Source organism: Seriola aureovittata, chromosome 12, assembly GCF_021018895.1.
Source record: "Seriola aureovittata isolate HTS-2021-v1 ecotype China chromosome 12, ASM2101889v1, whole genome shotgun sequence".
NCBI lineage: Eukaryota > Metazoa > Chordata > Actinopteri > Carangiformes > Carangidae > Seriola > Seriola aureovittata.
The window spans coordinates 22,495,041-22,522,967 of NC_079375.1; the positions used below are offsets into that span (position 1 = coordinate 22,495,041).

The 27,927-nt window shown below is 41.6% G+C and overlaps 1 protein-coding gene across 1 annotated transcript in view; it reads left to right on the forward strand.

Annotated features, from left to right (window-relative positions):
• LOC130178997 (uncharacterized) overlaps positions 1-27,927 on the forward strand; it is a 141,283-nt gene that overhangs the window by 67,777 nt on the left and 45,579 nt on the right. Inside the window, exons 3-5 of the mRNA XM_056391689.1 lie at positions 1,797-2,091; positions 12,532-12,651; positions 16,385-16,552. Of these exons, the coding sequence (XP_056247664.1) occupies positions 1,797-2,091; positions 12,532-12,651; positions 16,385-16,552 (583 nt within the window). The remainder of the gene's footprint in view (positions 1-1,796; positions 2,092-12,531; positions 12,652-16,384; positions 16,553-27,927) is intronic.

The window sequence follows — 27,927 nt, forward strand, 5'->3', positions numbered from 1 at the left end:
ACTGAGGACAACCAGACGTGAACAGCTCTGCGACCAGACATGAACAGGAGATGTGAACTGATGAGGACAAACCCAGAAATCAACAGACAAACCGACACAGACAAAGGGAAGCACAAATACTATATAGACAAGGGAGGCAAGGGTGATTGAACACAGGTGAAACACATTAGGGCGGGGCAGACAATCACCACACAGAAACAGGACCAAGACAGGAAGCAAAACACTGAGACACACAAGGAAACCAATTACAAAATAAAACAGGAAGTGAGAAAGTCCAAAAAAGTCCAAAAAACCAAAACCCTGGAGCCTCCAGGCTGAGACCATGACAACTTTCAACAGTTCATTGAGACCCAAAATCTGATCTAGCATAGATGTGCTAACGCTAGTTGTATCATAGCTGATTAAAAGACCTTCCCCTTCAGTTACATTACAGGGAATGTGGAGAGAGGACCTCAGACCAGCTGTAGGTCTGTTTCCAGTTGCCTAAGTGCATAATGCTCTCACACAGCATCTTTTATGTAGAGTGCTTTCAGATTTCCCAGTTTGCACTGTCATTGAAATAAAGGGATCTTTTGTAGGTGAAGCGTTGTTTAACTTTTGACTAGGTGCCAAATTGTTCACACACTTTTAGCTTTCAACTTTAAGGCGCTCTGAACTTATGATTGCTTTTCTTAGCCATAAACAACCTTGTCAACATCCGCACTTATCATTTACCCCCCGGGAAGCTGGCGTATCCGTGCTATTTCCCCCCTTGAAAAATGGCGATCCTCAAAGTAAATGAACATTTCGACTCACAGTATCCATTCTCATTTCATTTAGCAAATGTGCTTAGCTGTTGCCACGCAACAATGCTTTCCTTAGCTAACCCCCCTGTCCCCTCCCCAGCCGGTTCTCTCCTCTTTTCTCTACATCTAAAGTCACAATGTCACACTTTTGTGCAAGTGGGGGCTAATTTAACACTCTTTTTTGTCACAGTTGCTATTCGATCCACGTAGGTGCGGGGTAATGAGATTGAATCTTGATGTGCCGGGTGCATCCCGCCGGCGTGTCTCTCTCGTTGGGGATGGAGGACAGTGAGGAGCCTTCCCTGATATTACCTCTCCCTGCATGAGAGGACGCCGGTCGCTCTGCCATCCCGCTGGGCCCTGATCCAATAAAGCTCAACACAGGCCTGTGATCGATACAGCATGTCCCACTGCCATGCACACCTCCAACTCTCCCTCATACACACCTTTTAGTTGGGGAATAATTGATTGGCCTACTGTTCATTATTCGTTTGATTCGGTGCTTTCATTAAATAGCCAGGCCACTGCATGTGCACGGACTAGCAAGCTCTCGTCGTCGTCGACAGCTGCTGGAGAAGTGAACAGAGGCTCTAAGAGCGAGCATGTGTTGTGGATATCATTGAGATTAAGTAGATCCTGGTTCATAACTACTCGTACTGCAGGAAAAGCGAGATGAGGCAGTACAATGGGATGAAAGTGTGGTTGAGAGAGAGGAAGGTATTGTGTGTATTTCTTTTGTCTGCCTCTGTTTAAATTTATTATATCCTGGAGGCATGCAGAGGATAATCTGCTTGTTTTGTCTTCACTGCCTGTCTGAAAAAAAAAATCAAACTTAATTTTTAACTGGTGTTTACTCTTGTCTTTCTTTCCCACCCTTTCTGCTCCTGTCTGTTCTTACCTTCCACACCACTCTCACTTTTCTATTTCCACACATTTACCCCTTCACGCTTCCATTTCGTCTGCCTTCCCTCCTTCCTTTCGTCACTCCTCTTGCCATCCCCTCTCACCTAGCTCCACACAGACATGGACAGGAATGATGGACGCACAAAGTATGTCCTGCGAGGCGAGGGGGCGGGCTCGGTCTTCGTGATAGACGAGAAGACGGGTAACATCCACGTCACCAAGCCACTGGACCGTGAGGAGAAGGACGAGTACCGCCTCATCGCCACGGCCACCGACAGGCAGACCGACCGTGCCCTGGAGCCCTCGTCACAATTCATAATCCGTGTACAGGACATCAATGACAACCCGCCTGTCTTTGATGAAGGCCCCTACAGCGCCACCGTGCCTGAGATGGCAAATATAGGTAAGGGACCTTGGGTGGGCAGTGGGAAGGTGGGTTTAGAATTTACTTGGGGCCTTATTTACTAAATAAAACACGGAGTGAATAATCAAATGAATAAATCAATTACAATATAAAAAAGAACCAATAAGTTATCGAATAATTTAAGAACTGATAAAAAATGAATTCATTATCTCATCTCATAAGTTAATTATTCTTATTTCATGATGTCATGATATTTATAATAAAAAATATCATAATAATTTATTACTTAGCAATAAAGTTAAGAGTCAGTGTTAGCATCAGCAGCACTGTTAAATTCATTATTACTCATTATTATTAAAAGTTATTTATTTTTATTTCATAATATCACCAGTGCCCGCCCACCTCAGCTTTCAGCCAATCACACCTGCTCTCAGCCTTGCAGCAGACCAACCTACAGCCTCCAACTGGCTGGTAAATAAACACAGCTACAGTACAGCAACTAACCTCTTCTTTTATCCACCTTCACACGGCTGCACATGCTACCTGAGCCAGCTAACTATCTTAGATTAGATTTATTACTTAGCAATGAAGTGAAGAGCTAGTGTTAGCATCAGCAGCTAGCTGATGATTACAGTGTTCTCAGAGAAAGACACACAACACAAAGAAGCTTTGTCCAAAAATCAATCCCTTGTTCATTAATTAACTTCTAATTATAGTAGTTATATTTATACTAAGCAGTAACATGAGATATCAGAAGTCTTCATTATCCCTGACAGCTTATGTTTCACACAACTGTAATCTTCACATCTATAAAATGTAACATGTTGCATTTATTGTTTGGCAGAAAAGCTCCCTTTTTGCTTTCTTGGAAACTTTAGAGGACATTATATTGTGCACACTCATAATTCAGACTCTCAAATAAAATGATGGACAGCAAATGTAGGGTGCTGTAGTAAATATGAAGTGTTTTCCGACAGTCAAAGTCTCTCTCGTTTGTTTTGTTGCCAAATGTTTCCTGCTCTCTGGCAGCTGGTTAACCTGTTGGGAGGCTGAGAGCTGATGTGATTGATACTGATGACAACTTCACTGTCATAAAAAGTGACATTATAAAACAATATGTGTCTGTTAAAAAAAAAAAAAAAAGCCATCCTGGAATAGAAACAGACTTTGGAGGGAAAATAAAAGGTGTTTTGAATAGAAATAATATAAATAAACTACAACACTCTCAACACTTTCTCACAAAATATCTGAAATGTGGTTTTGTAATATATTTTACTTCATGTATTCACATGATTATTTAAATCTTAATGTACATTCACGCGGCTTTTATGTTAAATGGTAAATTCCCATATAATTTTACCCACCAAAAAAATGAATTTGTATACATAAGCTAGTTTTATCTGCAGTGAAATCTGCCCGAAGCTTCTTCATAATCTGATCATCTGAACTTTCTGCTGTGATCTGTCTTGCTCACTTGTCTGCAGAAACCCTGTTTGTTGCATCTGTCCCACAGTTATAGCATGAATAAATCGCTATCGCAATGCCATCTGCCATCCAGACAGATACATTTTTCATGATATAAGGATGATTACATTTAATCTTTAGATTTAGCAAGACAACATTGAGGCACTGTTATTATAGCTTGACCAGGTAACCTCTGCGCAAAACTGAACATGAGGTAACATAATTACAGGACCTGGATTTGTGGGAAGGTTCCTGGCGGCTCATTTGTCTCATGATCCGAATTTGGCCTGAACTCAAGACACACTCAGTTCTCATACCTCTCACTCTTTTCCTTTATATACTGTGATTAAGTAAAACAAAATAATAAAAGAAATAATAAAAAATAAGAATAATTTCAATAGCTGGGATTAGAATTTGATCCCATTCTCGCACAGAACTTGATTGAGCAGGTTATTGGAGTCACATTCCATAAACAAACTGAGGCTCTAGTATTTTATTGGTTTGTTGTTTAATCAGAAAAAAAAAAAGTCCCAGCCAGTCACAGCTGTCAGGCTCCAAAATGATGGATGTCCCACTTGACCACAGCTAGACAGTGCGTTTTATTATTTCTATCTCAGAGGGCCTAAGTGTCTGAATGTGTTTTATTCCAGAGCTTTGAAATGGCAGTCTGTCTGGCCTGCACGAAAACCTCCCTTACACTGAGAGATGTGAAATATTAAAAAAATGCAAAAATATTGTTTTTGTTGGAGGCTAAATTAAACCAATAATGGACTCAGCGTTGGACATTTGAAACCTCTGGTAGATGCATTGTAATATAAACACCTGTTCTGAAAAGCACTTCACGTGGGACAAAAACTGATACTTGAAATACAACAGGTATGTTATGTTGCCGTAGATGTCACAGCTGCAGCTTATACGCCCATTATACAAAACAGCACTGCTAGGATTCCATTCAAAGTGTATTACCATTTTGTACACCGTCTTTTTAGCCTTCATCAAAAATGAATCACCAATAAATGGGTTTTGTATAGTGGGAAAACCTGCTGGAGTTTAATAGCTTGAATACAATACAATAGGTTCAATGCATGGATCGTTTTCAGAATACAAAGTTGAGTGAGGGACAGTTTATTTACAACTGTGGATGGAGTCTGAATCCTGCAGCTAATATCAAAACAACTTTGCAGACTTAGCTGCAGCTGAAATCCTGAATTTTGATGGACTCTTCTCCAGCGATGGTTGTTATTCGTGCCACGTATCACTGCGCTGCGGTCACAGCGAATGCAGCAATCTCCATGATTTCACTTTTTCCACATTTGCATGAATTTTTATCACAGAGTGCTTTTATGTCTAACAAAACACACGTACTCTTCTTTCCTGTCCAACATAAAGTGAGATTAAAAATTCTGAATTATTTAAATCTTTTTAAATAAATGTACATAAAAAGATGAATTTCTCCAATTTAAAACTTTAAAGCTCCTGAAAGCCTCTCACTGTGAGTAATGGGATCCTACATGATAATAATACATTCTTCCAAAATTAGAACAGTAGCGATTATTTCACATCCTGTATTTCTGTTTGTGCTTTTCTCACTGGTTCCAGTGAGGGGGGCAAAACCAGAGCAGGTCATGTGACCCATGTGGCTTCCAGTAGTTCAAGGCGGGTGATTCAGATCCATTGTTTACCAACAGGATTTACTGACAAACAACTACTTTTAATGAATTGTACAGCCTTGCAAACAAGTTCTTTGGATGATAAATCAATGCCTGATGTTTGAAATATTAATATATCTTTAAATTAATTGAATGAAAATATTATCTGACTTTCAGATGCCAGTATTAATATTGATCTGTACATTAAATTAAATGAAGTAGTTAAGCACTTCTATTAATATAGCTTACTTAAAGGGCCCCCATTCATTCAGGTATACTGATGTTTTTGCTCATCTCATACCTTGTAACAAATCACTAGACTGCGACACTGCGAACATAATGAAAATCATTTAATGATGTTGGGGGAGGGGGACGAGTGTGAGGAGTGTTACCCTGCAGGAGCCTGTTATATTATTAAATAACACCTGTTAGTAAGTTAATGATACAACATGTTAGGTTCCCTGATGTAAAAAGACTCAGCCAAAGACTGAGAGTCCGGTAAAATAAAGATTAAACAACTAAAATAATAATAATATATAGAATAATATTCTAGTGTTCAGTGTAATCAGTTATTTACCACACAGCCTGTAAACTGAAAAAAACTATTCATTATCAATATGTTTTCGTTATTATATTTTAAATAGTCTACATCAATATGATCCTCGCCAGCCAACACTCACCATCACATTATGTTGCGCATGACTGAACATCGCTATTTCAACGCTACCAAGCTCCTAATGCTATTCCGTACTAAACATCGTAAGCCAGGAGCCTTACCTGGCTTACGATGAAGCCTCTGCAGCAGACATGTTTCTAATACTAATTTAACGTCCATAAAATACCCTGTAATATGGCGGCTGTTAATATTTCCTAAATCATTTCACAACACTAATCCTGTTGATGAAATAACATTCAGCTCTGGTCTGTTTTCACGTACATTAGCTAGCTAGTAAAGTCTGTTAATCTGTTAATCTGCTGGATGGTAAGGAGCTCAAACGCTGTAAAACATAGTGTTAATATCCTGTGATAGTTGTGGCTGATGTCAACTTCTTACCTTACAAAACTAAAGGCGCTACAACTCTGCAGCACGGATGCTGCCGGTCACCCAGTGTTTGGAGCTGTTCGGCGTCTCCATTGTCGCCATTGCTGGAAAAACAAAACAAAAAACACCGGCCTTATGGTTTCAGTGGAGATGTCGTCACTCTAATCTACTCTGGTCACATACTTCTGCGTGTCAGGATTTAGAGACATTTGAATGGGAATCTGGTGACAGTTGGTAGGTCGTCTCGTCACTGTCAGTCTAATCTGATCAAACCACACACACACACACACACACACACACACACACACACACACACACACGTACTAACGTGATGAAGCAGATTAACTGACTTTTAGGATGTTAAACTCCAGTATAATACATAATAATACATAATACGTAATATCATAAGATGTTCTGTGAATTTTTGATCTTGCTTAATTAGTCATAACCGCTGAAGTTATTGGTTCACGGGTTGTAAAAGCAGCGAACACAAACAGAATAAGACCTCTCATGTGCAACAACAACAAATTATTAAGATACTATTAGAGGTGATACATTTTATTCCCTCATTGCTAAACTCTGTGGTAAATTATCACAATCAAGTACATTTTCATCAACACCTTCATGACTTGTGGTTACACACAAGGTGAGATTTCATTTCACATGGAATGGGCCAATATTCAGGCTGGTTTGCATTCACTCACAATACTGTGGTATTACACTGGCAGTTTCATTTTTAATGAGCCGCGCTGATATTGCATTCAAAATGAGACACTCCTTGTGCCTCGGGCCAAATTATAGCATTTAATGTACTAGAATTAAGTAAAAAAAGAGTTTAACCTGCTGTAGGTCTAATGAATAAACACTTTGGTGATGCATGTCCATATGATATGTTAATAAGAGGTCCTTTTCATCTTTTCTGTGTTTTTCTCAAGGCTTTACAAAGGCAGAGTATTCTGAGAGCCACTCTGCAAACATTTATTAATGGTAGAAATCTGGCAAACCGGATTGCAACAGCAGGAGGGAGGAAAGTGAAATATCCCCACCTGCGCTGATTCTACAGAGCTTTATATTCATGTAGCATGAGTCAGAATACAAGCACCTGGGGATTCCTGGTTGCCCTTTTTCAGATTGTAAAACCCAGCTATAGTTTCTTCAGTGCAGTTGTAAGCTAAAAGCAGGACAAACCGAAGGACATCTTTTCTGCTATACTTCCTTTTATATGTAGGTCACATGCTTTTCCTCAGCAGTCTCATAAAAAACACTGTTGTGTATCAGAGTGGGATACAGAAACAGCACTAAACCACAATATACAAAACAAAAATTAATGTTAAAAAGTGCATTATATGGTTTTTGTAAAAGTTTTATATGAGTGCTCAAATGCACTTGCTCTCCACTTTCTGTCGGGAGCAGCCAGGTCAGGCGGTGCTGTTCAATTTTATTACTCTTTTTAGCATGAAATTGCATCTCTGTTTCCGCCTGCTCATACCACGTAGAGAAAATTTCATGGCTGGAGTTGGCGGATGTGCACGCTCCTTCACGCACTTCTCCCAAACCCCAAAAATCAAATGGGAATATAATTTAAATGCAATGCAGACAGAATCAGTAATGGATAGATTAATGGGAGATTTTTATTTTTTATTTTTTTAACAATACTGTCTCCACTAGCACAGCTGCTTGCAGGATGTGTGAGGCCCACCCCCCCTTGTCTTGAAGAAATACCTGTAGCCATCAGGAATGAGACAGACAGTACAGACAGTATGTTCCATCTGTAGTCTCTAATTTAAGGGATGTGCGGCTTGTAATTATACACGGGTCAAAACAGTGCGGGTTATTATGATGATAATATGGTTATTCTTATTATGGGGAGCGCTCAGGTTATGTAATCATGTAAATGGCTTAAACAGCCTATTGTTTTTATCTCTGTTATTTGCAGTTGTTGCTTGATTATGTGCATATAAATGTATATCATAGAGATATTACTAACTGGATCCAACATATTTAATCACTTTAGCATACAAAAGAGAGTACAAATAAAAACAGCTTTTATTGTACTATGGAAAAGGAAGACATAATCTGCCTATTAGGGTTGCTGTCTGTTCACATTTGAGTCGAGTACATTCAGCTCTTTTTCTGGAGAGAGAAAGCAGCAGCAGTTTTTTTTTTTTTCAGCAGCCTGGACTTTTCCTCTCAGCTCATCAGGAAACTGTTTCCTGCTTTTAAACAGGACGAGAAGCACGACATGATTGGCCGTAACCGGAAAACCCGCCCCGGCTCCTACCTGCAAATAATCTATTCCGCCCACTAATAACGTATTCATATCGCTCGAGCCTCTTTTTCCACATTGCACCGTGGACCAAAATTAGTGGGACACACACACACATACACACACACACCCCTGCGCCAGCACTGCACTCGCACCTCTTGTTTGTACCTGCGCCGAGTGTCAGGAAAATAGAGCCCTCGGTTTGTGAAGCAATAAACTGTGAAATTCTTTTACTGTAGCAGGAATGGCGGATTCTTCGAAATTAATAAATGTAACCACCATGACATCCAAGGTAAAAACTATCCAACAAAAGTTGATTCTGGAGACTTAAGCTGTAGAACGTAAAGGTTCCATATTGTGTAAAGGTAGATCTCCATTTTTTTTGATTATAGATCAGGTTTAGGTTCTACATTAATACTGTTAACGTATAGAAGTGCTCCATCCACGGAGAAATGCACACAGAGCCGTATTTAGAAACTGAACCTGTAAATGAGCCGTCAGGACTTCTTTAACTTTGTGATGTCACAACAAAGCAGTCACCGCTCTCAGCCATGTCCCAAGCCCCGCCCACCTGGAGCCACCATCTTGCAGGATTTGGTTTCTCAGAGCCTCCTCTCTTCTGATTGGCTGACTGACCTGTCGTTTAGAGCTCCAGAGAGAAGCCTGAGAGAGGAGATGTAAAACTACATTGAGATGGTTTTTGGTTCTTAAAACCACAAATATATCATTTAATGGATCAACACTTCAAATAAAACAGTGTGTAAAATGTGGGACCTTTTAAAAAAATATATATAAATAAGAAATAATATAAATAAGGAATGATAGTGGATGATAAAATGATCTGCCATTCTTAATAAATTCATTCTTACTTAAAAGGTGGCGAGAGAGGTGCATGTCACAGCCACAGTGACCTGATAATATTCCTGTGACTGCAGAAGGATCATGCTCAGTGTGACAGGAGTGCTTGGAATAGAAATGAAATAAGATGTAAGAGCAGAGATAAGGGCAGGTGGCGGTGGTTGGGGGTGTTGCGCTCATATTGCAGTGACATGTTGGAGTGACAATTACTGTCTGAGATTGTAATTCAGAGCATGGCTGCCAGTGAGTGTCTCTAGGAAACAGTTTGTATGTACAAAAGTACTCTAATCTCCATTTAAACTCCGCTCTGCCCCTGGAAAATGAGTTCTACTTTGAAGAGCACTCTTGCTTTTAAAAGCAAGGAGAATTGCTTTCAGGAAAACTTTTGAATTTGCCAGAATTTGCCAGAAAAGACCAGTATTACTTTAAATAATTCACCCCTAAACTGGTTAGTTTAGAAATGTTAGTTTTAAAAATGTGGAGCAAATTTGGCCAGAGGGTCCTCTCCATCCCCCTCGTAAAGGTTTTTCCAAACATCAAAGTTCCTCCTGTGCTGAATTGTTTAATTCAGATTAGAGTAATGACCCTGCCAGCAGCCTGGCAGAGCACGGCCCAAGGAGAGGGGTTTGATGGAGACGGGCACTGTTTAGTAATCCTATCAGCTGCCCGATGAGTGTCTGCTCCTCATAGCAGCTCAGTGTTCAGATTGAGTTGTTCAGTCAATCATGGATTCAATATTTACTTGACAATTCAATATTTACCAAGGCGCTTTGCAGCACTCGTGACAGAGGAGATAGTGCTGCGGTGAGGATTCTATCAAAGACTCGTTACATGAGACATTTAAGGGTGATGGAGGGAAGGGGAGGGGGGAGGGAGAGCGGGGGGGGGGGGGGGGGGGGTGTCTCATCTACAGCGATGAGACACTGGTGCAACGTGCGCTGGAACTGAGCCAGTTCCCCGTTTGAAAGTTGTGTCTGCAAAGCGTTTTGTGTTGGTTTCACTTGACTGGGTATAAATATCTTGCCAGATGTGAAGCTACGTTCAGGGAGAGTGACTCACATTTAAAATTTAACCTTGACAGTACACATACACATATATATATATATATATATATATATATATGTGTGTGTGTGTGTATATGTGTACAGTACAGTATGAATAGAGGAATAATCTCTCCTCCTTTTCCCAACAGGAAATATGTCTTATGCTGAAAACATGTGTTCCAGATGATATTTGATCCTTGTGGAGTGTGACTGGCTGTATTCCACGGCTGGCAGGCTGCATACCAATAGATTTGCCTCTGCCTTGCACTTGTTACATTAACCTCAGAGCCAAACCGTTTGATCCCTGTGTCTGATTACTTTTAACGGCTGTCAGAAGAAACATTTCTGCCTACTTATCTACTCATGTCCCTTTGCACTTATCTACAATGCATATAGTGAGAGGGAGAAAAGGCTAAAACATAAAGAGATTCAATAGCAGACTTTGTAGTTTTATGCCAGTCTGTGAGTGAAACTGGTGTGGTGTGCGAGCTCTTTGAAATAAAAACAGAAAGTGCTGTAACTGGATTTTTTTTTTTTTTTAAGCTGGCTGGAAAATTGTGTGAAATGAAGAAAGAAATCAGAACTGGGGATGGATTAGAAATAATGGCCAAACATCTGAAAACAGGTTGAAAACAAGCTGCCTCCTCTCCTCTGTGTCTGATTTCACTGGGTGTCACTGTCTTACTGTGTCTCAGTTCCACATATCACTAAGAGTCGCCCATGTGCTGCGCAGCAATAGTCACACTGTGCTGTTTTTTCTGGTGTAGTTGAACATGAAATTTTTAGCCAACAGCTGTCAATCACTACGACTTTGCCACAGCTGATTAAACTTTGCCAAGAGATTTAAGATTTAATTCGAATTTAATTCTTGTTTTCTTGTTTTCTGAGATCTTCCCTGAGGTGTCTCGCTACCGTCTACAATTTGCGTGTTGTGTTTTTTTTTTTTTTTCTTTCTTTTAATTTTTTGCAGCTGTGAGCAGCTCCTTCATTTCCTTTGGGCCTCGCATTGTAAGACAGGAGAGCACGTAGACAACACACTCAGTTTGTTGTTATGAATGCTGAGAGACTTGACAACAACTTCAGTTTATTTCGGCTTGTGTCTTATTTTTGTAAGGTTGACAGTCATTTCTGTGAGATAAGTACACACACACACATGCGCGCGCACACACACACACACACACAACACACACACACACACACACACACACACACACACACACACACACACAGGAACTCTGTCGCTCCCTCTCAGACTCTCTGTGGTACAATCTTTGCAGACTTTACACCTGCCATCTGTTGATAACTCCTCTGATTCTTAACTACCTGTAATGGATCTGCAATGAGATGATGCCATGCCCCCCCCCCCCCCCCTCCCGCTCTCCTTACACACATTCCCATACACACATTTACACACACACACACACACACACTCCCCCGATCTTTCACAGTGATAGTGTCATGGCTTTGATCAGAAATAAAGCAGCAGCTGCTCCCACAAATCCCCTTCTTCCTCCTGTCTTGTCTAGTTTGGGTCCCGCTGGGAATCGTCGCTCCCCCTGCACTTGTCTATAAATATAGATCCAATGGAGACTCTACATACACTGATTTTGATATATTTATACATTTCAATTTTTTGTCAGCAAATTCAAAAAATAAATAAATAAAAAATTCCACTGCCCAATTGACACCCCATGAGCCGTAGAGGGGAGGTTTAAAGGGAGTGAGAGGGGAGGACCAGGGAGGAGACGAGAAGGAGCTGGAGACAGAGATGAAGAGAAATGAAGTGAGACAGAGGGAGTCAAGGGGGGAGAAAGAAAGAGGAAGGTGAGCAGCAGGAGAGAGGAGGGAGGAGGTGAGTGAGGAGGAGGAGGGGGGATGTGGGGGGGGATAAAGTATTTTGTCACAGTGCCGTCGGAAAGAGATTGAAAAAGGAGTGTTTGAGGAGGACGGAGGTTGCCTTGATATAAAGCTTTCTCATGCTCTTAAAGTGCTGCTCTATTCTATTCACTCAGTTTCAGCTCCACCTTGTTTTGACTCTGTCTTCTTTTCCTCCCCCCCTCCTTCTTCTTTTATCATTTCTTTCTTTTCTTATTGCCCTCTCCTCTTCTTCATCTTCCTCATCTCCTCTCCTCCCTCCCCCGTCTATCCTCCCTACAGGCACGTCTATAATCCAGGTGACAGCAACAGATGCTGATGACCCGACTTATGGGAACAGCGCCAAGCTAGTGTACACACTGGTGCAGGGCCAACAGTACTTCTCTGTCGATCCCCAGACAGGTGAGTGTGTAGATATATCATTGTGTGTGTGTGTATATGTGTTTGTTCCCATCACAACTCACATGGGTGGAGAAACGTAAAAGTTGCGCAGATGTCGGAAAGCAAATACACACACACTCTGCAGAAAAGCAAATATACTCAAGATGGTGAAAAGCAAACAAGTGAATTCAGCTCTGTATCATGAACGACACACACATACAGTGCTGAACGTGTGTGTGTGTGTGTGTGCATGGATACGATCAAAGGGACACACATACACACTTGTATGCACAGTACACGTGTGTGTGTGTGTGTGTGTGAGTGTACAAACACAGGTAGAGTTAAACATCTGAGAATGTGTGGAGCTGTATGCACAACCAGAGTAACATGTCTCTCTCTCTCTCTCTCTCCTCTCTCTCTCTCTCTCTCTCTCTCTCGTACACACACGCGCGCACACACACACACACACACATACATACATTCAAACTAACACCCCCCTCCTGTGCATCCCTAGTTCTCTTGTCACACTTAGTCATCCATCTTTTCCACTTCCCTTTTCCCTCTTGTGCCCCCTCAGACACCTTCCTGTTAAACACACACACACACACACACACACACACACACACGCACACACACCCCCTCACTCCCTCTCCCAGTGTTCCTCCTCCCTGGTTCGCTCCAGTATGAGTTGGCAGAAATATATTCATGCTGCCAGGGCCTGTGTACGCTGAACAAAACACAGCAGCAGCCTAATGTTATTATTTCTGGATGAAGCAAAAACAGAAAGACGTGTTCAAAGAGAGATGTCAGCAAAGGTTTGTGAACTATTACACAGGACAGATTACAGAGGGCTCAAAGGACCTGTCTGCTGTGCGCGTTCTCAATATGCCTCTGTGTCACACATGTCACCCAAGGGCAAAAAGTTTATTGTGCAGCGGATGGAGAGGGTGGAGGGTGCTCTGTGTGTGTGTGTGTGTGTGTGTGTGTGTGTGTGTGTATATATATATATATATGTATATTTATTCCATTATGAATACTTTTTTAGCATCATACCTTTGGGGGAAATGATAGCTCAGTTGATTCAGAAATGGAGTTCAAACTACGTAACGCTTTAGAAGCTGTTTTGATTGACAGCAGGCGCAGAGAAACTTTAGCTCACAATGTGGCTGCTGCAGTTTTTTTTTTTCCTGCTTGTGAGCGTTTATTTTCCCCACATGGGTCACAGGTGGCCGATACTTGTGTTTTGCTCATTGGATGTCAACGTCTAGTAATTGAATGCTCTGACATGTGAGGACCTCTGCAACAGGCAACGGCGCTTTTTTGAAATGTTAATTGGGGAATATAAGACTAATTCCACCCAGCGTGTATTAACCGTGACACTATGCTATTAGATGAGCTTTAGTATTCTGAGCATGTCCGCTCTCTTCTCCCCTCGTCTCTCCGCTCTCTCTATCTCCCTTTTTCAATCACCCTGTTTCTCATCAGCTCCATCACCAAAGGTCTTATTCAAAATGTTCACTTGCAGCCGAGCGCATTCGCTCATACATGCAGTTTGTTTTGCTTACGAATTCCGCTCAGAAACCTCGACGTATTCCTGCCGCTTCGTTAGCATTCAGAACAGCCCCATGTTGAATGTGATTCACCTTGAGCTGCCAAGTCATCCAGGCCGGTGTTTTGGCTGATGCCGGGTGAAAGCAGCCAGCACTTGATGTGCAACATCCAATCATATGTAGCAGAATGAGGCCATTTCCACAGAGGAGGTGATCGATGTTGAATGCGTGTAAATGATGCGTCTTGGTGTGCGCCGTTAAAGAGTGTGAGATACAGAACGAGATTTTACGCTCTGTCAGCATGTCCACCTGTCGCCGTGCGCTGATTTATTTTTTCCATGTGAGCCTCCTCACACACTTGTGTTTGTGTTTGTGTGTGTGTGTGTGTGTGTGTGTGTGTGTGTATGTGTTTCTGTGCGGCGTTAATGGGACATGAAGTGACACATCGTCGCTGCCACATGGAAACTGAATGTCTCCAAAATGTCAGAAAAGCTGTCGGGTTTCTCTTCAGCCTGGTGACTCTGAGGTTTGATGTTGACCAATAGGTTTGATCTTAGAACTTAATCAATTAGAGTGTCAATATTTTCATCACTAAAACTGAAGCCACTGTCTGGACTTTTCACACAGCAACCGCCTGATGACCTTTTGCGTTTGATGATGATCAAGCAGCTGCTGACAGCTTCACGGTGCAGCATACAGCCTAATTAGATTAATTACCTAAATAACTATAAACCCTATTACTTCAGTAACAAGGAGTTCAGTATCTAATAGAAGTGGGCACCACATTCTAACCAGACACACTTTATAAAGGGTTGTAACTAATGGATTCACTGATGGCTACTAAATGATTTATTATTACTTCATAAATCAGTAATTATAGCTGAACTGATACTGGCTCTCTGAGGCTGATACAGATAAAGTATTTGAGAAGAAAATGCAAAAATAAAATAATTATATGCTTCTATATATATATCTCATATATATATTTATATGTTAAACACATCATAATTATTAGGATCTCTTAGATTATTTTTTCCTTTTCCTATTGAATAGGACATCTGACAGTGTAAGATGCTCTTGTGTGGCCAAATTACATAATGGAAAGGCTGTTTCTAAATCAAGTTAAATATGTCTGTGGCATTTCTGTGCTGCAACGTCTCGTTACATAATGGCTGACAGATGCTGATATATCTGCAATAGGACAATATCAGCTGACATATTGGCCCAGCTGATTTACTGGTCTGTCACCGTCTCTAACAAGCCATTAGCAAGAACAACGTCGGGTTTCCCGGTTTGTGAAAATACATATGGCCGCAGCAAACCTCACTGTGTCCTTTGTGTCTCTTTAATCCATCGACACGACTCCTCTAATGGACCAGTTGCCTTCTAGAAAACAGCTGCAGAGCATCTGGAACAAACTCTATTAAATAACAATGCATTAACATTAAATGGCCTATTGGAAACAAGAAACCCATAACCTTTTATTAATGACTTACTCACATGTGTAACTGCAGTCTTTAATAATGGGCCATAACTTTCTAAGCTAATAATGGGTGGTCATATCATAATAAGCGATGGCGTCTATTAAGATTAAATCCACCACTTTCTTTATAATCAGCCCTCAGGTCTGATGTTATATACGTTAGTATGTCATTAATAAAGATTTAAATTATAAAATGTGTTAATAAATTAACTGTACTTTGCATTTCTGGATTGAGAGACAAAGCAGGCTAGACCTAAAATCATTATTGTTACTGATCCTCAGGGCAATAAATGATTTATTAAACATTAGGAATGCCTTCAGTTGCAGCTTGTAAACAGCTTGCCTTATTAGAGAATGGTACCTCAAATGTCTGATAAATAGCTAAACAAACTGTGATACCACTCTTGTATCTTTTCAAGATAACTCTGTTGTTAGAAATGTGAATAGAGCTGGACCAGATCCCAGTGTGCCGGGAGCTTTTGTTCCAAAAACAGAGCACAGGCCAGAAAGTATATTTTGGAAGCCAGAAGGTTCAGAGCCTGGTAATCACGAGTCATAAATATTGATCAAAAAACCCTTTTAGTCATGCATAGATTTATTATGGTCATTTTGCTGCCATTTCGCCACATTAAAAACTTTATTATCCTTGCTTTAAATGCTTCATGGCCACCCTGATGCTACTCTGTGTCTGTGTGTGTGTGTGTGTGTGTGTCTGCTGCAGGTATTCTGCGTACAGCTGTGCCTGACATGGACAGAGAGACCCAGGACCAGTACCTGGTGGTGCTTCAGGCCAAGGACATGGGGGGCCACCTGGGTGGATTATCAGGCACCACCACCATCACCGTCAGGCTCACCGACGTCAACGACAACCCTCCGCGGTTCACCCAGAGTGAGTTACTCAACAACTCACCAGGAATAAACACACAGTACAACATGAAAGATGAAAATTGCTGCATGTATGCTGGATACGCATACGCATTTTCTTTATCTACACATATGTGCGATAATGGTATGCACTGCCTCCCACCTCAGCCCTGCAGCCATACATAAATGCACGCTCTTGCCACGCAGGGGCCTAACACTGTCGGCAAATACTCCATGGCGGCTTGCAGTACCTGCAGATTGGGTTTCATCTCATTAGAGGGATGCAGCATCAGGCATCGAGCTGCCAATCACCGTAAAGTAGCAGAAATGACTTTGAATGACTTTGTTGTTCTTGTATTTACTGTCTAATACTCAACACTCAGGAAACAAACATTAGGCTGCATAACAGCATAAACACTGTTTGTTTTTGCACCAGAGGGCAGAAGACTTCTCAGACCTTTTTGACCCGCAGGTACTGTCAGGATTTTCGCAGCAGCAGTCAGGCAGAGGAGACTCCTGCAGGGCTGCAAAGTGCCTCATCAAACATTCAGTCATGGATTTCACCTGCCTGTGCAATGATAGATCAGCTACTATTTCCAACTGCACCTGCACAGATTATAGGAAATAATCCAACAATACCTCTAATGAGGCCAGTTTAATTGCCTTACAAAAAAACTAAATTTCACTGTTTGTAATCACACAGTTATTTTAGTGCAAATGATAGATGGAAAACGTCTATGTCCTGTGTTGCTGTGTGACTTATAATGTTGGTAAATTCAATTAAATTAGGCCTTACTCCTGTGGCCTGTTGCATATAAAACAAAAATTAGACCAAATTAGCAATTTACATAATGGCTCCTGGTTGCTATGAAGAATATGTAATCAAATTGGATTATTAGACGTTATTGTCATAGTTGGACATTGTACTATAAATCATCTTTTAGTTATCCAGAAGGAGGTTAGTGTGCTGGCATGATAACTCCCTGAGCAACACTGCTCTGGCTTGTCTGTGTTTGTTTGCCACTGTTGTTGGATGGAGTGCACCGGTGTGTTTTAGAGGCCGGTATTAATCAATTCCTTCTCTGTTGTACCTTGAGATTTGGTATGTGTGTCCTTTATTACATTCAAAAGGACACACCAGCTACTCCTCCTGTGGATGATCAAGGGAACCGAGTGGCATTGATGGCCAGTGTTCCTGTCATCTTTTACTTAATGTCGTCCTTTCTGCCATTTTTCTTCTAAGCCAGCGACGTCTCGTCCAAGATAATTTTCTGACCTTCTTCCAATTAAAGTGAAGAGAGTTGAAGTCGGGATAGAAAAGTTTTTGTACAGTTACACTTCATTTTGGTTTCCAGAGGGATTAATAGGACAGATAACTTGCTTTTCCATCAAAATTGTACTTACTTTTACTTAAATTGAAGTGAAAACAGTATGTCACCTCTTAAAGGGAAATGTAATTATTATAAGAGCTGAATAATTTTAGGATTATATCTGATTAGTCCGCCTACAGAGTATTTGAACATTTCACTAATCTTAGTTTTCGAATACAGGGTTAAGTTGAGGGTTAGTGGAAGAAGTTGAATTTTGAATCTCAACTAACAAATACTCTGTAAACTCTGTAAAACAGATGTAAAACATCCAACTGGGCTTTTTTTCTGAGCGACAATAAGACAGCAATTCATAATTGTTCAATCAATTGAGTTGCATTGTGTTGAACTGCTGCGACTCGCATGCCTGTTCACACCGACTGTGTGTCTGCTGCGTTGCTGCTATTGCCAGATCTTTATACATTGAGTTTGCAGGCTACTTGAATGCCCCGATTTCTTCTCATTATAAATTCATTTCTGATTTATTTAAAATGGCTAATATGGTTTATATTTTTTTATGTCTGTGACATATTCAGATTCAGCCTAGACATTTGCTTGGAGATGCATGTGTCACGCGCTCCGATCCATTAACATGGGTGTTCTTGTTAACAAACTTGTGAGTAGACAAACTTAATAAATACTTTTTTGTTTTTAATAAGATAAGTTTTATAAGTCTGCTCACAAATAATGCAGTCAGTTGTTGTTGACATCTTCCCAGGGTAATTTCTTTTTATATTGCTTGATAAAATTCAAATATAACCATGATATTCAAAAGTGGCCTTTTATTTATTGATATTTTGCCAGTCAGGTTATTTATCCATGCATTTATTTATCCTAGTTTATGTTTTCTGCATTGTGTTTATGTTGATAGTTAAGAGTGAAGAGTCAGACAGGAAACAGTGGGAGAGAGGGAGGGGGTATGACATGCATCAGAAGCCCCTGGCCCCGTTCGAACCATGGATGTTGTGGTTATGTGGCGTGTACTGAGCGCGTTACAGCTACTGGAAGCAGCAGCAGTGGCAAAGGTGGACCCATATGCACAGACAGGATGAGGCAGTGAAGTGGCTTTTAATGAGGAATAAACAGGCTCACTGGCATATGAGATAACAAGTTAGCAGGCAGGTGTCCAGGTCCAAACAACACGGAAATAAACGCAGGTCGCAGCTACACACGAAGACTCAGGAGCTAACATTTGAAGGATTCAATAGCAGGGGCAATTAGCGGCTGAGGTATCAGGTCTGGAGTGGGATCCGATGGGGACAGAGTAGAGTCCCAGGGCAGAGAAGCAGGGCTGGCCAGAGGAGAGAGGGAGTCAGAACAGACAGGACTGTAAGGGAGACAGAGAGCAGGATGAGTACTGGGGGAAACAGGCAACAAGCTGAATGCTGAGACGCGACACTGGTAACAAATTTGGCTCAAAGCGTAGCGACGCTGACGGGAAGCAGAGTCTACGATCTGGCAGAGTGGAAGTGGCAGGGCTGAGTATTTATATAGGTCTTGATTATGGAACTGGTTGCAGCTGGTGGAGTTCTGCTCCGAGTCCAACACACCTGTCTCCACTCACACAATCACACACACGGACATCGGAGATAACGACGTCCTCGGAGAGTGTGAGCCGCACTGAAACTAATCATATGTAAGAATCAAAGTATCATGTACGTGTGTTCAGATTTGACTCTGAGGAGGAATTTTGATACTAATTACAACAACCAGATGCTAATGATTTTAAAGCACCTGAACGGCCTCCATGATCAGTGTGTGTCAGAGCCACTGCTGCTGGTCCAGCTGCTGACAGCTGATTAACAGGACAAATCAGCAGCCAGAGTACAATAACTAACTTCCAGTTGATTTTAGAACAGCACATCCCATCTGTCCCTTTCACCTCACACAGTCGCTGTGTCCCAGTTCAGGCGCTGCATCTTTCAGAAGCTGCATTTGAATGCGACTGGGCCGTCTCATTTCAAAGGCTCCCTCAAAAGTGGCGGAAAAATGCAGCCTTCTTTTCCTGGGCAACAAAGTCTCCATGGGTGGATCCTTCGCGGCCTAACTTACCCCAGGATTCATTGAAAATAATGGCAGCAAACAACGCTGAAAGAGAGCGCGAGGATTACGCCGGCTGTGTCGCTGTTCTGCCGCAGCTCACGCCCACGTATGTGTTCACACCGGCTGCGTGTCTGCTGCTGTGTTGCTGCTGCTGCCAGCTCTATCTTTCTATGTAGAGTTTACAGGTGGTTTGGTGGTCAAAGGTCAAAGGTCAAAGGTCAAGGTCACAGTGACCTCACAAAATAAATTTTTGGCCTTGTGAATGCAATATCTCAGTTATGCCTTGAGGGATTTTCACTTGGACTCAAGGATAAACTCATAAGAAGGTCAAAGGTTAAAGGTCAAGCCATAACTCAAGACTACACAAAATTGCACACTAATGATTAATATTTTATATGATTCTGGATAAACAGGGATGTAACCTGAAACTAGTCTGAGCGACCGTGTGGCGGTAATTTTAGTTTCATGTCTGACATTTTCAGATTCAGCCTAGTCGCTGACACTGTAGTGAAAGGTGTCAATATTCTGGTATTTTCTCCGTCTATTTTTGTTGGGAGCTGCATGATTCACGTGTTAAAAATGAGCAAGATGCTGAACCTCTAGAGACGCAGGCATCGTGTCCGCTCTAATACGTTAACATGGGCGCCGAAATTAAAACCAAGACCTTCCACAGTCGCCACGCCACGCAGCCAGTGTGTTCCCGGCCTCACATTTTTAAATGTAGGCAATAGGTTTCTACTCATTCGAAGATTTAATGGTACAACCTTTAAAAAAAAAAAAACCAAGGTCCTTAAAACCCCAAGCTTTTGTGTTTTGTCAAGGTTGCTAGGCGACATGAGCAGCGCTTTGTGATGCATTGGTAATGGCAGGCACAGCTGGTGACAGGGTGGAAATACTCCATAGGCCAGACTGTCTCATTTCGGTTCAGCCTTCCCAGACCAGTTCTTCTGAATGATGCAGCCCCTGAATTAGAACGCAGCAAGTATCTATGCCTCATGTCCCCCACTGCAGCTCGCCCCCTGGGGAGGCGCGTTTTTAAAAGCACTGAATGAGATCATCTTTGACCCACCACTCTGTTACTGCTTTTGAACAGCGAAGAGACGCGTCCCTCTGGCGATTTCTAAAGTTACACAGAGTGGCGAGATTTCCTCGACACACAGAAACATAGAAATTGGTGGCGCAGACACCAACGTACATATTATCCAACACATTAACTCTTCATGTTATGTTTGTCCAGCTCAGAATTAACGTTAATTAACAGTTGAGTAGATCAGTTGTCATTCTAGCTGGTGCTAATCAATAATAGGCAACTGAAATTTTCACCTCCTCCAGCTGAGTGAGCAGCTGTGAATGTGTATTATGTAAATGATAAAAAACAAATTGACTGTTGTTGTTTGAAAAGCACACTCACTTGATTTTCATATAAAAATGATTAACTGAAGTGCATTTGTTCACATCTACATATAATTGTTATGAAGGAAACTGTAAAATAAACGTAGTGAGTTTGATTTCTCTGACCGTCTCACAGCTGCAGGAGCAGGTGAACGTATCATAGAGTTGTCAGGGGCTGGATTGGCCTGCGATGAGGGTTTCTTATCCAATTGACCGCTGCCAAAATGAACTAATGATGTCCTGGGGTGGGAGGTTTGTTGGTCGAGTTGAACCCCCATCAAAGCTGCTGTTTTTGGACCGGGCTGTGTGGAGGACTAGAGGGGTTCTTGGAGGGAAACAGGGCTCATTGTGATCAGTGTGGGTGATGAGGAGCCTCACGGCGCCGGCAGCTGCCCTGAAACCCCACAATCTACCAAAAACCCCTCCTGGCTGTTGCCTCCACTGATCCTGATGATGATGACTGATTGATGTTAGCCTACTGCGGCAGCCTGTGTGTGTGTGTTTATGTGTGTGTGAACAACCCACATATTCCCACGTTTTGTTTGTGTACGTCTCCGTGTATCCCTGATCCTCCGCTTTTTCTTTTTTGTCCGTGCGTTCCCTCACACACTCGCACTCCCTTGTGTTTACACCATCAAAGCCAGCCACCCCGCCGCTCTACTCAATTACACACCAGGGCTTTTAAAAAAAAAAAAAGACACCCTCAAATCCGGCCCCGCGTCTCCCAAGGTCAACACTGCTTATTCCCCGTGGCATTTACCAGAGGGGAGAGGATTACATTGAAGCGTACGAAACCAGGTATCAGCTGTACATTTAAAACAAGATTCGAAAAAGCGCTCCTGCTTTGTGGGATTGTCTTTTCACAGTGCCCTAGAATTTCTCCCTATCCAAAAAAAACATGATTCTAGAAACTAAGTGGGTTTGTTGTGTGTACAGTTCTGAACGCTGTCATGGGATTTCTTATGCCCGGAGGAGGCAGTATAGGAGAAGGAAAGTAGGCTACCGTACAGAATAGTCTGTGTTTTTTGGTTAAATGATAAGCGGAAAGTGTGGGATATTTTCAGAGGCTTCGTTGGCAAACATAACGCTCTCGCCACACTTTCCTCTGGGTCTCATTATCAAATGGCATACACCGTGCTCCAAATGTATTTGGACAGCAACATGTTTTTTGATGTTTTAGCTCTGCATTCCTCGGTTGCAAGAACAGCTTTAATTTTGTTTTCATCCATATCAAATGAACTTTTTTTTTTTTTTTTTAAAGGTACCGGCGCTTTTTTGAACATTTTAAGCTGACAAATATTTAGACACGCTGCCGACAAAGTCTTCATTTTTAGTATCTTGCTGGATATTATTCAAAGATTATTTTGAAGTCTTTATTCCAGAAATATCATTGGACTCTTGATATTTTCTTCCTGCATCTGCAGTAATACTCGCTGGACTGCATATTTTTCAGCAGGCCTGTTTTTTTCATGAGAACATGTCAGACTGTGAGGAAATAACTTCTCTTTCCAACAGCTCCACTAAAATGTGTAGTTAACAAGACAGACGAATGTGAAAAATTGTGCTAAAGGGGACTTTCTATTACCCTCTCATTCCACATCAACTTGCCTGATTAAGCTCTTAATTATGGTAGTGCAGTGTGGAATACATGGTTGGCTAATTGTCTGAGAGTAAACAAGGGTGTTAGGTATCAAATCACATCTCAAATTATCAGCTTCCTGTTACGAAGCTTCAGGATAGGCACAGTAGATGACTTTCTAGTCCCGTGGTAATCCATGGGGAAATTAAGATGATGGGGCCTCCACAGCGTCATGTAGCTTTGTAGTAGGGCCACTGTGCTGCTGTTGGGGCTGATTTGAAAATCCATACCCTTGTTTCCATGTAGTCATTTATTCAGACATGTTTTTCCATGTTTACTGTAGCTGAATAATTTATGGCTGTGTGTACTCCACAGCTGAATTCTCCCTGGGATAAATTGAAATAGGGGAGGATGGAAATGTACCTAAATATAAGATGACCACTTTGTTTAACACAAAGAACAACGTTTTCTTTATTCTAACTCACTCTGAAAAGTGGGTTATTTAGGAGGACACCCAGTCTGTGTAGGATAAAGATAACTTTTCTGGATTACTTTCCGATACCACTAATGCCTGGAAAATATTGACATTATTAAAAACTGAAACAGTCTCACATGATGAAATACATACAGTCTCATCTTCAGGTGTCTGAAGTCTTTTTTATCAGGGTTTGTATCACAGGTCGCCTTGTAGTTTCAGCAATTTCTACACTGACACCTGAGGAAATGATACACACATATATATATATATATATATATATATATATATATAAGATAGAACAAAAGTAAGAAAAAAAAAAGAAGGTGCAAACACATTCCTTTGACATCTGAAAACATAAAAATAAACATGACCCAGTTCCTCTTGTTGCCTGAGAAGGTTTCCAATATTGCAGTATATGAAAAAACATTGTGCTATATTATAAACACAATACAACACGTTATGGGCTAATGCCTATCACTATACAAACATCATTTACATTATATGTGATTTATGTTACTTTCAGCTAATATAAATATACTGTTGGTGTAAAATGTGGAATAAATTGTACAACAACAGAACAAAGAAAACAAATGCTACACGCCCAACGTTTATCCAAATAAAAGACTGATCCCTGTTTCTTCTCCTTCGCTTTCCCCAGGTAACTTTATGTGAGTGGTTAGCTAATCAACAGTCCACTCAGTCTTTGAACACTGTGGAAGATATCCCTGAAACGACTTACAAAATTTAAGGTTCAAGTACTTTCTTCATTTTCTTGTTCTTCTTCTTCTTGAGGTCTTTTCGTTCACATTGTTTAGCATGAAAGTTCATTCTTGCCCATCGGAAAATAGTTTCAGAAGACGATGCTAATCCTTGACTCATTCACTAGCTTTTTCCAGAGCTTTCAACCACATCACACGGTCTTCATCAGTGGATGGATTTTGCTCATGGAGACAGAAAGCTGAGCTTGCATTTGGACAGATCCATCGCGATGACACAGGATAAAAACATAAATGTTAAAATTATACATGAAATCTATTAGAAATGGGAACAAATCCATATATATACATATATATCTAGTCCATACAAGTATGTATGTTTATGAATTTATGCTTATATTAAAGACTTATGTTACATAAATAAATATCTCTCCCAAAGTCAATATATGTTGATATTATATACAATAGATAGAAATGTTTTAAAATTAATGAGAAAAAATAAGAAAAACATCTATAAGCAAATAGAATTTTATATGTATGTTGTTTTAATAAACATGCACATATAAATCACGTATATATTGTGAATAAACATGCTCACAACATGCTATACCATCATCATAGATAGATTATTTCATATATGTTATAGACTTATATCTTAATATATCCAGAGGATGTTTATATGTGATATTAATATATCCCCTTGTAGGTGACATATATGGCAACATCACTGTTGATATAGAGACATATGTGTCATATATTGCATTTTCTGTAAGAGAACATGTGATCGGGTTGAAAGCTCTGGTAAAAGGTTGGAATTTGCAAAACATTCAACAAACCTCAATTAAGTAATTTTTTCCCCTGCGCTTTAATTAATCGTCGTGACTCGCCCTCAGCAGACGAAGCAGGTTAGAAACGTGATGTATTGTTCAGAGATTCTGTTGAGCTCCTCATTGATCCACCTGCTGCATTTATCTCACGCCATAACATGACATTCATTTCACCAGCAGCGGCTCAATCTGATCTGCTCAACGGTCAGAGATATGATCAGCAGTGCCGAGGAGGAATCCTGTGTTTTCACACTCAGTGTTCTAAAAGCATAAAGAGAATAAATAATAAAAACACACTGCCCCTCTAAATATTTCACTTCATGTACAAGGTGATATCTGCTTCAATCTGAATCCTCTGAATTCCAAAACTTTTCAGAGATTATTCACAGCTGCATTCTTCATGCAGCGACTGCAGCTCCTTCATGGCGCCTATAGATGAATCTGTCGGCTGTCGAAGGGGCAAAAATTAATTCATTACCTTGCGACAGTTTTAACAGCATCCAGAGAACCATCACTCCTGCTCTTTGAAAACTTTTTCCGGTTCCCTCTGCTCTGCCTGTGAGAGCCGTTCGAATAGCTACAACTCTGCTCGGTGACAAGTCCGCAGACGGAGACGCAGGTGCTGCTCCCCGTTTTTATGTGGTTTCCAAACAACCTTGGCTCGCCAATGGTGCCACATAAAAACGTTGAGGGAGCCATCACTCTCCCAGCGCTGTGATGGATGGAAAGATAGATGGGCTGACAGATGACTACATAGGTAACGCCGATAAGATCAGTGTCATTTTATGCGACGGAGAGATGAGACAGAGAGAGGGAGTAGTTCAGGAGAGGGCTTCATCATAAATATTACTAATTCATTTCCCTAGAGAGCAAGACTGTTACAGAGAGAGTGTGAATGGGAGGAGAGAGAATGAGAGAAAGAGGAGGTGTGTGCAGGGGAATGTACATCTTCCTCTGTGTGTGTGTGTGTGTGTGTGTGTGTGTGTGTGTGTGTGTGTGTGTGTGTGTGTGTGTCTGTTTTGGGCTTGTGTGCGCTTTTTTATTCCCTGAAAGAGAAAAAGGAGAAAGAAAGAGTCGCTAAAAGAAAAGTGTGATAAAGTTGTCAGAGGAGGAAGACAAAGGGGAGTAAGCACAGAGGGAATGGGCGAGAGGAGGCTCATGGAGAGATGGAGGGGACGAGGGGACGAATGTACAAGAAAAAGGAGCGGGGGAGTGAATGAGATGGAGGGAGTCAGGAGGGATAATCAAGGTATTATGTCCTTTAGTGAGGCAAAGAAGGGTGCACACAACAAAGAAGCATGAGTGGGTGAGCTAAAGGAGTACTCACAGATTGGCATAATGGTGTAACCTTGTATGTGTTTTCTTTCTCTGTGGCTACAGCTTCTTCTTCATCTCTCGTAATCTGCTTTTATCTTCCCCTCTGATACATGCGCACGCATTTAGGACACACACACACACACGCACACACGCACACACTCGTGCACATGTATGATCAGTCAGAGGTGAGGAGACAGGGAGGTGACGGACTTCGTAATCTCCTGTCAGACTCACAGACACACACACACACACAAGCAAACAAACAAACACACACATACACACACTCCTGACTCCCACTCTCTCAGTGTGTGCTCTTCACACACCCGGTACCCTCGTGTCCCTTATCGCACTCTCTTCCATCTGTTCCTGTTTTAAAAACACCCTCAGCGGACAATCATTTTTAGTCAGTGTGGCAGAATGTGTCTGCGCTGAGAAATCCCACTTGTCAAACCCTCCACTCTCACAGCCCCACTGTAAACGACTGGATCTATTGTTAATGAACATTTGTGTTCACTGCCAGGCAGCCATTTCCATTCCTGGGGGTTAATATTGCCCATCGAAAGTTTCTTCAAATACCGTCTTTAATAATGAATAATTTGTTATGCAATTTTAATGCGTAAAGTAATGTTAATAGAACATGAGGGACGGACTGTACAGGAAGCCGCCTTCTTTGTGTTGTCGTAGTTCTTTCCATATAACGATGGTACGCTTACACAACACAGAAAATTGCCCGTATAGACCGAACAGCCACCAGTGCTGGCGTCAGCCTTCATCATTTTCTCGTATACCCTCTTTAGCAGACGCATCGAATTCAGTAACATCCAATGCATATCGAAAATAGCTTGTGTCCTCTTCAATAGGGCATCGATAATGAATTTAGTTAAATGGCATGACTAATGTGCGTTTGTGGACTAGTAATGGGCTCGTCAGAGTTAAGGGACGCGCCGCGCAGGCCAATCCGGTCCAACGCGGTCGCCCACGTCCTGTCGTCCTGTCCAATGATCGCCACCCACGCGCCGACGTCTCCCATTGTTTGGACTGGCACGATAAAGACGTGAAGCCGGCACTCTTTAGAATGCATGAAAGCGAGTCCTGGGGGCAAGTTCACCAAAGCGTGAAGGAGGGAGGAGGGAGACAACAGGATGGAGGGATGGAGGTGGTGGTGGTGGGGGGGGGGGGGGGGGGCAGACAGACAGAAGAGGAGTAAAGCTAATGGCTTTATGGCGACAGTGATAATCAGGCTAGCTGAAAATCACTTCATCTCACACAGAGCTGAAAGGATGCTGGGAAATGCAATGAAGCGGGTTTTTCAGTGTTGTGTTTCATGGCCACAGATTTGTGTGTGTGTGTGTGTGTGTGTGTCTTAATGTATGCATGCATACGTCTGAACATGCACTATATACTTAAACATGAAAGGGGGCAAGTTTAAGGCCTGTGTGTGATTCTTTATTGACATCTGAGGCTGATTCTATATGTTTAAAGACCTCCTTGGAGGATTCACACACACACACACACACACACACACACACACACACACACACACACTCGCACCCCCAACACATACAGTCTCTCACATACAGTGCATATGATAAATCTGCATCTGCAGCCAGCCCAGGAGCGGGAGATAGCGCTGAGGCATGAAAAGCCTTTCCTGAAATGGTTCCCTCATATCACAACGCAC